This window comes from Ambystoma mexicanum, chromosome 8 (genome assembly GCF_040938575.1).
Source record: "Ambystoma mexicanum isolate Mex_15411 chromosome 8, UKY_AmexF1_1, whole genome shotgun sequence".
Taxonomy (NCBI): Eukaryota; Metazoa; Chordata; class Amphibia; order Caudata; family Ambystomatidae; genus Ambystoma; species Ambystoma mexicanum.
The window spans coordinates 1,659,671,191-1,659,683,294 of record NC_090929.1 but is presented as its reverse complement, the minus strand read 5'-3'; the positions used below and the strand labels follow the sequence as shown (position 1 = coordinate 1,659,683,294).

At 43.8% G+C, this 12,104-nt stretch overlaps 1 protein-coding gene across 1 annotated transcript in view; it reads left to right on the top strand.

The window, feature by feature from the left end:
* The window catches only part of PRDX3 (peroxiredoxin 3), an 89,807-nt gene that overhangs the window by 21,808 nt on the left and 55,895 nt on the right, over positions 1-12,104 (top strand). Inside the window, exon 3 of the mRNA XM_069611929.1 lies at positions 2,844-2,985. Within this exon, the coding sequence (XP_069468030.1) occupies positions 2,844-2,985 (142 nt within the window). The remainder of the gene's footprint in view (positions 1-2,843; positions 2,986-12,104) is intronic.

Here is a 12,104-nt window from a genome sequence, read left to right as displayed (position 1 = left end):
GGATGAGCAGAGGCTAAACTGCCCACTCGGCCCTCGCACGTTTTACAAACCAAAAAGCCAACGCATTCAGAAAGGTAAAATGGGCACAGTTCAGAGATATCAAGAGGTCAGGGCGGGTACCACCATTTTGAAATTATTTCTTTTCACTTCCGGGTGTCCTCCAGAAACCTGAACATGCACCATGGAAAAATACTGAGACAGCAACCTACACGAGCCTCTGCATTCATCTCCTAGGAATATTCTAGGCTTCCACAATGTACAGGAGATGGGTTCTGACCTCTGGTGTACTGACCAAGATATAGGCCCTCAATCCGAGATTGGATGTAGCCATGGTGCTATTTGCGCCATGGCTGCCTCCAATACCGGGTCCGGCACCGGTCTGGTTGAATGGGAACTTGCCGGGACATTCCGACCTGTGCGGACCCGGTAACTCCCCATTCAACCAACCATTCCCCATTCCCATTTGAGCCCCCATATGGCTCAATGGGGAAGGCAGTAATAACGGGCCCGCGAATAGCAGGCCTGTTATTAGCGCCCCAGTCCCTTAGCGGGACCCAGGACGTTTGGTCAGACCACACGTCCTTTACGGTTCCTGGTAAGGGACCTCGGAATTGGGCATTAACGGATTACCGGCATTTTAAAATCTGTCATTGGGTGGTCTATTTCTCCTAGAAGGACAGAACCAGCCCTGACGGAACTGTGGTCCAAAATGCATTGGAGATGGGTTTTCTGCCTCCATTTACAAAGGTGACCCATTGAACTGATTTCATTGTTAACATGGACATAAAGATACCAAGCGAGTGTACTATGCAGTAGTCTTTAGTACAATAAGGCGTTCCCAGGTCTCAGAAAAGTCCTCAGTTAAGAGATCTACCTCCTTTGCCTCTTGTGGTATAGGGGGCCGCGGGAAGGCTACACTCTTGAGTGGTGTGAATGTGATCCAAACAATACATTAACACAGTCCAAAATAATGGGAATGCCCAATGAAGCTTCTATACATATAAACATGGTCTTATCTGCAATATTAGAAGTGCCTAGAAGATTCATTTCACCCCGTAAGATTCATAATGATGGCTCTTCAGTTATTGTCGGTCTTTTATTCGTTCTTGGCTTGCCCCTTCTTCTCCGGGTCTTTCATGCACTGCACTGCTCTGATGCAGAGTCCCGCCTACCACTAGGGGCTTACTTCTCCTAAAAATAGGGAAAACAAGCATTCTATATAAACGGGTAAAAGAGTTCAAGCAAAGCCCAAGGTATCCCCAAAAATTATTAACCCACAGGCACTGGTATTCCTGCACTGCTGGGCTTTCTGCAGCTTCATTTCCTTGCTCTCAGGGTTCCCGTAGTGCCAGAGGTTATGATTAATTCAAAACCTTCCCGCATTGGAATTCGGCCGCACGTCACCGATTGGGCCCAAAACATGTCTGTGGCTGCTTGTGCTCCCATTCAAAAGGACATGGCCCATCATTTGTGGCTGGACTGGTCTCCTTGGTGCCAGATAAAGGGATACCACATTACAAAGGTGGCAAGACCAAGATTGGCTTGCAAATAGCTGGTCCCTTTCAGTAATGTCGCGGGCAGGCTAAATGATGATGATGATGATGACGTTGGTACGGAAGGTTGCCCAGACCAGTCCTTGTGATCACCTTCTAGCGTGTTTGTTTTGTTTTGGTTGAAGGCAGTTTCATGGCCACTGCATCCCCCAGCAGCCTCACACACCACTTCCTGACTATGATGTCGCTTCCGGACCATGTCCCTCCCTGTCCATGTCATCCATTCCCATTACATGTGGGTGAAACATATGTCATTCACTTTGCCCACCGCACTGCATTGTCTGTACATTTCAAAGTTGGCACAAGTTCTGGCACGTGTAGCGGACTCCAGTAAGATAAAGAAAAGACTCCCAGTAAAATGTGGTTTTGTTCTCCTTCCTTATGCTCCGTTTTCCTTAATTTGTAAACCGCTGTTTTAAAGGAGCAATTTCTTGCTTTTTGTTTTTGCACTATCCCAAGTGAACTGGCCTTTTACAAGTGCTGCTGCAGAAGTATTAGCCTATTTGACCTAAAACAATTGACTTAATCCCCAATTTGATCGAATTGTGCATGGGTCATTTGGTCTTTGGGGCAATTTGGTCACATATATTGCAAAATACCAACTCTGTAGAGCAGGTGTTGCGAGGTTGTCCCCCGCTCCCCATGTTTGATATTTTGCAATTTTGGGGGTGCAGGGTTGTCTCCTGTTATCTTAAAATTGGAGGTGGGGTACAAAAAAAATTAAAAAATGAATGTGTGTTTAAATTGGGCCCCGAGCAGATACATTGCAGTCAGTTAGCAGCGATTTAAAAAAAAAAAAAAAAAAATTCGGTCACACGTACCCAAACCGCTGTACATCATTGCAAATGCATAATGTCACATTTTTGCATCTTTTATACTTTGGTGTGTGAGTTGTGTCTAGACATTTTACATTTCCTGCGTGCAACAGCATTCGCCAAACATCTGCTTTCTGTTCAGAGGGTGTTGGCGTTGGCATGAAGGGACTACATGCAGGATAGTGCAGTTAACATAATGATTAGATGTATTCATATTTCTCATGGGTTCGGCTAAGGAGTTGACTGGTGAGCAACATAATAGATTTTTGTCACAGATTGGCGTGTAATCCACGTAGCCCCTTCCCAGCTGGTGTCAAGGCAATCTTTAGTTAAATCAATAACAGCGTGGAAAACTAGCACTGAAAGAGCCAGGGTAAAGCTGGAGACCATGTGTCGAGAAATGGGAAGACTGGCGGGCTCTCATGGTCCATATCTGTCATACATTGGTTCTTTAATGCCACCGTTTCTTCTGCAGGTTGTTCGAGGTACATGCCCTCTGTTACCCAGCATGCCCCTTTCTTCAAGGGCACGGCCGTGGTTAACGGAGAGTTCAAGGATCTGAACCTGGACGACTTCAAAGGGAAGTACCTGGTGCTTCTCTTCTACCCCCTGGATTTGTGAGTACCCATTAGTGTTTTACGTATCATTCTCTTTGTACATTTCTGAAGCGCCCCCTCATGGGGAGGGTTAATCAAAAATATAATATGAAATGCATGGAATTTAGGAAAAGATTAGAAGAACAAATTTGGGGGGGGGAATAGATTAAATTTGAACGCATAAGTTCCAGGTAACCAAGATTGTTGATAAGATGGACCACTTACTAAAAAAGTGGGTTTTAGTGGTTTCCAAAATGTCAACAAATACATAAAAGGGTGGACCTCGGTGGTCAAGGGGTTCCATAGTCCGGAGACTGACACAATAAAGAGTGTAATTGGTTTACTGGTGCCTAATGCAAGAAACCCTGGTTAGAGCGTGCCTTTATCCAGAAAGCAACTGGAAGACCACTGTATCTACAGGCAGACCAGCCTACTGGAAGGATTCCTGGCAGACCGGCATCTCCAAATGGCCAGTAAGACAAGAGTAGAGTGTTTGTGTGGAATGTGGAAGGTAATGGCGGTGTGGGTGTATAAAGGGAGGCGAAACGTGTTTTAGAACATGGATGTTGCGAGTTGACAAATTGAGTGTATTGGAGAAGGGTTGTGTAGAGATCGAGAGTGCCCTCTCTTGTGCAGTTGCCATTGAACACCCATACATGGATTGCCATTATTGTGGGACTTGAGGAAAAGCGGCGTTCATTATACATGGCATTGTAGGGACGGTGCCATGGTATGCCCGTCGAGTACAGTGCAGAACTCCTCAAGATCTGCAGTGCTATGTATGGGACTAGTACATGCTAATAATATTCAAAGTGTCAAAGGCAATAACGACACCGACACTCAGCGGATGGGTTTCAATACAAGTTGTCTTTATTCTTTAAATTAACTCCTACTAACCCTTCTCCCCTTGCTGTCACATGAACCCGTCTGCGACGCCAGGCTAGCAGACCTAGGATTAACTGTCGAACATAAACATAGGAGACTACATCTCCCATCGCATAAATCGCCACATGACGTAGTATTCAATTTCCTCAATCCACCTTGTTTGTTTTCTGATCACTCTCTTCGATGGACTTGGAGACGTAGCCACTTCGGTATCTCTGCTACTGGAACGGTCATCAGTCTCAACGTCGGCATCCGTGAAGTCGGAGCAACTCTCTTGAGAGTCGACTACATCAGCCGGCTCTTCATGATAAGCAGCACCATCTGCAAGTATCTTGAAGAACAATGAGTTTCTGGTGATGGAACGACCCGAACCCCCGAACCTTCCACCAACACCATCAATCCTTGACCTGCTGTCACAATCGGTGAACTGGGATCAAACGCAGACGTCTTTCTGCACCTGAGGTTGGCATACTATCATAGAGTCACCTACTTGTATGTTCGATTTTTCAGGCCCATCTCTGCCCGTCTGCATAGCTCTTCATTTTCCTTTTGCATACGTCATCCTTCTTCCAAGTTTGCTGCTTTGGATCTATACACACCACTGAATCCACCACTTGTGGTAGCCGAGTTCGCACCACTCTGCCAATCATCAATGCTGACGGGCATACTCCCATTGAGCTGTGAAGCGCGTTCTGTAATCTCGCAGCAACGTGCAGATGGCTTGCATGAATGACCCTCGGGTTATTGTGTTTTAATGTTGGCCATGAAATGTTCCAGTGCCATTAGCCTGGGGCCACAATAGGGTAATCCTTCGATCTTGAAACCCCATGTATTCTGCAAACATGGCAAACGCTTGTCGACTAAAAGGTGGACCATTGTCTGACTTTACGGTAGAAGGAATACCATAGTCAGCAAACGGTTTGTCTAAGACTGGAATTACTGCATGAGCAGCCGTGGAAGAAATTAATGACCTCTGGGAAGCGGGACATCTCATCAATAGCCAATAGTACGTATTTGCCATTTTTCAACCGTCCAAACATGTCAATGGCCACTTAATCTGACACCTTCAGTGGTAACTGTCATTTTCAGAGGTTCTGGGAAAGTGTGAGGGGCCACTGACTAGCATATGGTGCATGTTTTCAGCATCTTCTGTATTTTATTGTCCATTTTGGGAAACCAAACCTTCGTCCTTAGCTGTCGATTGGTGGACACAATCCCTCTGTGTCCTACGTGTGCAAGACCAATTATTCGATCTTGCAGGGATGAAGGAATGACGATTGTTCTCTTTTAGCAGTAACCTTTGTGGAGTGATTGACAGCACATCCTTCATGATATGAAAATCTTGCAGTAGCTTCAATTCACTCTCCCAAAACAATGCATAGCCTCTTTACGAGTCGCGCCATTTCCCTTACGTCGCTGTGTCTTTGACTCGTGTTAGGACTTTGTCCTGGGGCATTTCCTTGACATTTTCTTGAATGGTCACTGACTTTTGGAGTGCGTTGTCTGCTATATAGTTGATGTACTGGTCTGCTTTCGAGGATTGGGCCTCTTCTTTCGCTGGAAGTGGATACCTGGACAGGACGTCTGCTGAATTATTGTCTTTTCCTGGCCTGTGTATGATGTTGAAACCGTATTCTTGTAGCCTAAGCCCCCCCACCATGCAATTCGCGGAGGCATTTTGGCATTGAGTTTACCATATATTGTCATTCCTGCCCGATGGTTTGTAACTACGGTGAACTTACTGCCATATAGGAACAAATGATAACGTCAAATGCCCACACTACAACCAGGCTCTTTCTTGGGTTATGAGTAGGCACGTTCAGCAGGTGATAGACTTCGACTGGCATATGCAACACTGTGTCGGGGTGACGATGAGCGTGGTTTGAACTGTGCTAGTATAGGTCCAAGACCTACTGGACTTGCAACCACAGTTATCTTTGTTTCCAAATTGGGATCATAGTAAGCCATGCAGGACGCCGATTAAATGCACAATTTTATTTCCCTGAACGGTTCCTCGCATTCTAAGCAGCATTCAAATTCCTGTCTTTTGCTGGTAAGGAGTTGCAACCGAAGCAAAATCATGAATGTATCTTGTGCTCAAGGAGGTTAGCTCGGTGGCAAGACGCGGGTCTTGGAAGCAAGACCACACTGAGCAACACTGTTTCGAACCTTTAGACTAATTGCCTTATTAGAAGTAATTGGTGAAATATTTGAGACTTAAAAAAAAAAAGTCTTAACTTAAATTGCAGAATTGGGCTATAGATAACATTTGGATTTTGTGAAAATTGTTTTAAGATTGATTCATAATCTAATGATATAAAATATAGTCATTAAATAGGCAGCACCCCTTTTATAGATTGCTGGTTTATTTTCCTCTAACTTAATGTGTAGATAATAGAGGGCGGGGGGAGTTGCTTCTAATCTGTTTACGTTTGATTGAAGTACATGAAAACACTTCAGTCAATTTAAGTTTTAAAAAGAAAGTAGATTCTATTAAAATGAGATTTAAAGCAGGAATGTGCACTGACCCCCTTCCTCGTTAATGTGTATGTCTAGGGATTCAAAGTTATTCAGAAGAAAAAACATTCCCAAGAAGAGAAAAATATATGGATACAATATTCTTATCTTTTTTAAAACACCGTCCATTAAATAGTAAATTATTCCATCTAAAACGCACACAAATTCAGGAAAAATAAATACGTTATTCACATTTAAAATTAACATACTATTAATCACTCTCCTATATCGGACTAGTTTAATAAATGATGAAAAGCTCTCAATCCTAACATGTCCACATTTCACATCAATCGTGTTCCAACTGCGCTGTTTAACACTGTTCCTTTTTCCACCACTAGTTGTAGTATAATTATGGCAAGCGTTGGTGAGAGTTGAGACCCTGCAACACATCTTAGTAAGAAGTTATCCGAAGTGCAGGATTACCAACCATTTCTTTACACACTGTCCTAACATGACCAATAGTTTCCAGCTTGTCTTTCCGTTTACATAATCGCCAATATCTTAAACCTACCGGCATGTTATACCGTGAGCCACACACAGCCTTGACTCTCAATTTATTTAATCGGACTAGGAGAACAATTCTCCTGTATAATACTCTTGTGCTTTTAAGTAAGTAAAAGGCATTCTGACAAACGTGCTAAGGCTTTTTAATTATTCAATATGGTAGTAGTTTGAGGACCAATCCCACAAGTTGACAGGTTTCTTGAGTATGTAACTATGGGTTTGGTGCGCTTCACAAATTTAATAAACAAAGAAGAACTCCACGCCCCTCTTCCCAATTGGGAGAAAGCAATAGTAATAGAAAAAGGACTCATTTGTGGACTACAAGTCCCTTGGGGATTTGCAGGTGCTTTCCAGGAAGGCTTTCTTCAAGATGGCGAGTATAGATGGTTCTTGCGCCGTCATAATTGAGACGTATAACTTGCCTCTATTTAGTTTAACCATAGCTGACAAAGGGGTGCGGCCCATTTCCAATCTAATAGCCTAAATAAGCGTACCTTGGGATGAAGCCCAATATTTTACACCAAACCTTGCCCTCCAATTTATTTAACCATTTACCATGTTTTTCATTCAAGTTCTCTAGGCATGAACAATACTCGAGGCCAAATTCTGCTTATGTCTGAATTATACCTAGCAGACTATAGCCAGCTGTCTTCTGCACAGTTAACTTCATCAGAGCCATTGTGGACCGCACCTTTATGCTCCTTCGTTCACGTAATTCTGAGCCATGCACGTTCACCATAATATAATAACCCTGATACACATAGCCTGGCATTCTGTCTATTTCTCCTACAAGGGTCTTTATTTTTCTTTCTTACATCCTTAATACCCAAAGTACATCGGCTTCGCTTTCCTCGTGTTTATTATCGGATCATTTAATTTAGCATAATTCAATAAGACGGCCATGCTTCTTGTCAGCCCAACCAACGTGTGACCCGTAATTATCACGTTGCCATAGGCAAGCCAGGGCACGTGCACATTTCCTACTTCAGGTGTACAATTATTGACCATTCGTAGGGCCTTATCCAAGTCAGCCAAGTGGAGATTGAATAACATAGGTGCAAGGACACAGCCCCGTTTCACTCCCTTACCATTGGTATTTCTCTCGAATAATCGCTAATGCTTTTCAATCTCATCCTAGCGCTGGTATTGGTGTGCAGCTGCCTAATTAAATAAAGTAGACCCGATGCCAAGCCTAGGGATCACAGGGTGCCCAGGTTGGGGATCCCAGGGTGCCCAGTTTAGCCCATAATAAAGGACTACGATTAACTGAATCGAAAGCTACCCTAAAGTCATCAAAAAGAACTTACTTGGCTGATTAGCAAAAGTATCAATAATTCCCACTGAAAATTGGAAATACTCGCATAGCTCCAGCTATGCGAGTATTTCCAATTGTGCTGATTCAGTACTTGTGCGGATGATTTAGTTCAGTGTACACACAGAAATTGATACAAATGCCATTTGTTGTGTTAGAAGAGTATTAAAGCAAGATTATAATTTGTAATACTAAGAGAAAACAATTTGAGTGGAAAATGGGGTTCTATCGGAGTTTAAATGTTTGGGGTTGGAAGTACATAATCGGGATAACAACACTGAAATATTACAACAAATGATTAAGAGCGTTTTTTAAAAGCTACACTGGACATTGGGTACAAAATATAGGGCATATTCCTTCATCCCATTAAAACACTCTACAAACAAAATGTATTCCAGCGATTACTTATAGGCTGGACATTTTAACAGGTATTGTAAACTTTTTAAAATGGAATTGAAATTTTGGGGAACTTTGCTAGGAGGCCCTAGGAATAACCCAATGGAACTGACCAGTGGGAATTAGGATTCATTGAAACTGGTTAAATTAGGAGGGTGGTCTGGTATCTGAAGATATTATTTAAGGAAAAAAGTGCAATGAATGACTTCCTAAAATATGAAATGCTATATGACAAATTCTGTTTTGAACAATTGAATTAAATTCTCTCCAGTAAATGTCAGGAAGGGTTTAAATAATGGAACTTAAAAAAAAATATAAATTGTAATGGGGTGAAATATCGATTTTTCATGTATTCTTCTCAGCTAGCTGTGCAGGAAAATCTTAATTTTAAAAAAAGAAGACGGTGGTGCCATGGATTGGATTTTTGCATTTAATTCTTCAGTGAACTACCAGCAGCAAACCATTACTTAGTTGACTTTTCAACAATAGAATAAAGCACTCTGAACGGGATCAGCGTCGTCCCAGTTGTTGGATACATCATTATTAGTCGATAAATATCTACTGCTGGCTATCCAGTTCCACTTCTTTGCCAATTTTCAATTTTCAGATATAGGCAAGCCAAGTTCTCTGCATAAGAATTATCTCTCCCCAAGCTTCCCAGGTGACTTCAAAAATGGTTGCCTATGGAGTAGCAAAACAGATATTTAGAAGGGAGGGGATAGCGGGTGGGAAAACCTACTGCTTGGGTGTCTTTTATTAAAATTATGATTTTGATTTTTTGCACACTCCAAGCTCACTTACCAACATCTGCGAAGCATGCAGTACTGGCTTAAAATGGAGCGGCTTAAAGGTAGAATCACTAGACCAATCGGCCACTCTCAATATATCCCACAGGGATTCCCCCTGCTAGAAACGATTTAAAGGCCATAGTGTAGTGTAATTTGGAACTGGGGGTTTCAAGACTTACACCTTCCATGAAACTGCACGCTAAAGGGTGATTGCCTATAGCTATCCTGTCTGCAGAACATGTCTAGCGGAAATAGTGTTGCGTAGATTAATACTGCAAAAAGCCTTGTTAGGTTCTGAGAAGAGAGGAATGATATCACTTCTGCTGGCGTTGCCGTAGTGGGATCCAAGTTTCGGCCCACACAACAGCGAACCCCAGCTGTTATCCATTGGAAGTTCCGAAGGCCCAAGTTAACATGACGGCATATACCATAGTCGTAATTCCCTGGCGATTCCAGGATCCCTGAAATCTTCCCTGCTACCTTTTAACTGGAAGGATCCTTGAATCACTAACTCGTTTCTGCCTGGATCTGACTGAACATTGGGAAACGGTGGCACTAGTTGAGGAAGATCTACTGACCTTTCCAGTAGGGCTGGATACCAAGCCTGAGGTGGCTATAGAGGAGTGACTAGAACCTTAAAGGTTTCCTGCATCCTCGCCTGCCGAATCTGCCTCAGAATCGTGATGAATGACAGGAATGCATAACTCTCGATTCTCGTCCAGTTTTGTTGAAGGGCACCCAGAGCCAAATCCTCTGGATCCGATCTTCACATGAAAAACCGAGGTAGTTGGCTATTGAGGTGAGATGCAAACAGATCTATCTCCAGTGGTTCCTAAAGAATCAACATCTTCTGAAAAACCGACTGATGTAGTTTCCAGTTACTGGAGTTGATCACGTGCCTAGATTTCCAGGCGGCCACTGTATTAACCCCGGCAGGTATTGACTGCATTATTTCCATATCCAGGCAAAAAATGCCAAAATATCTTTCACTGTTTCGTCAGCATGTGTGAGAAGAGACCTTTATTTCGTTTACATACTGTACTGCGAAGACATTGTTAATTCTCAAGAGAATGCAGCAGTTGATCTTGTCCTTGGCCAAGCTCTTGAGAGAAAGCATGCCTGCTAGTAATTCTAGACAACTGGGGAATTATGAGGCCGGAGACAGGGTGATGCTGAAATTATATTTATTTCTGGCTTTAAAGTGATGTCCAATTTTAACAAACTTAAAATGTCTTGGCGGTTTCTTCACCACTGGAGCTTCCTTCCCCAATATTTTACTGCAGAGAGGTGTCGTCTGTTATCTCGTGGTGTCCGGATAGGCCCACCACTCTGTTCTGACTTTGTTCCCCTCCTCAGCGTCCTGCGAATACAACAGATAGCCTTAATAAAAACAGGCGGGACCTTATACTTCCTCATAGATTCAAACCCCCACCAATCACCGGAGGCTCTGCCTAGCTGTCCATTAATTGGCTGGGAAGGCATTGTCCCACCTCCCTTGAAGCTGGGCTTCACCACCGTCATATCCGCCTGCCCCTGCAGCACAGGGAAAAGTCTTATGGCGCTTTCATCAGCACGGTTCGCCTGGCCCCGGGACACGTGTGCATATGGGCGGGCCCTGGCGTTTGGATACCCTCCCAATCTCAGCCGTGCCTTGGGGCAGGTGTGGGCTGTCTCCTGTCGGCGCTCTCGCCCTTCTACCAGTCCGGGCTGCAGACTCCAGGAAGGCTGCCCTCCTCGATTGAGTGCATAGCATGGTGAGTAACTGGCCATGCAGATGTCGAGGGGCTTCCCTGCGGCGTTTCCCTGTCAGGGTTGATTGTTGCACTGTGTCGGGCTCCCTGCTTGTACCTCTCCTCGTGTCTGTCCCTCCTCTGTGGGTTTTCTGCCTCCCCCGCGTCCGTTGGTGATACCTCCTTACAACAATTTATGAGATTACCTCTCCTGGGGAGTCCATTCTCCCCTCCCCCCCCAGTGAGGGGAACACAAACCAAGAGGCTGGCATCTGGCTCAGATTTTAAGTCATTGCGAAAATAGCCTTGCTGTTTCATGCTTGCATGTGGTGAAGCCACCATTGAATTTCCATCCTGGCTTCTGAGGAAAACTGACTCTTGTCCACACTGAGGAACCTCCTGAGGTGTAGAGACTTTTTTTTTTCTTATTTTTTTTTATTTTTTTTTAATAACCTTTCAAGGGCTGGACAGTGTAGCGGACCTGGGGGAAAAAGTATTTAGATCAACTGAAAAAGTCCCACAGTTCACTTTAGAGGTATGAGCCGGGCAGCCAGTATAGCTTTGGTTTCCTTCTTGATGGATGTGATCTTGGTTAGGGGAAGTTGAAGGGATGCTTGAATCGGGTCTATTTGGAAATCCAGGAATTTTGTTATCTTCGAGATTCCTCCCAATTGATCACAATGGCTGTATTAGCGTTCCATAGGAAGCAAATGTCTGTGCTCATTTACGATGAGGGACCGGGGTCCACCTTACCTCCAATCTCCATGGCCTCTTCTGCTAGGTCATATATTTTGGTGAGAGGACCTCAAATATCTAGAGCTTTGTTTTGGCATAATTGTAGGGCCCTGTTCAGACGTTTGTTTGGATCATTACCCGATTTTAGCCATAAAACGTGACCAGTTGAGGGTCCAATTCGGGTGCATGGTTCCTTTTTGGACTGTCGAAGGTCTGGGATGTTTTTCCTTTCTAGGTATTTTCTAATTGTAACATCCAAATATTCAGCCGCAC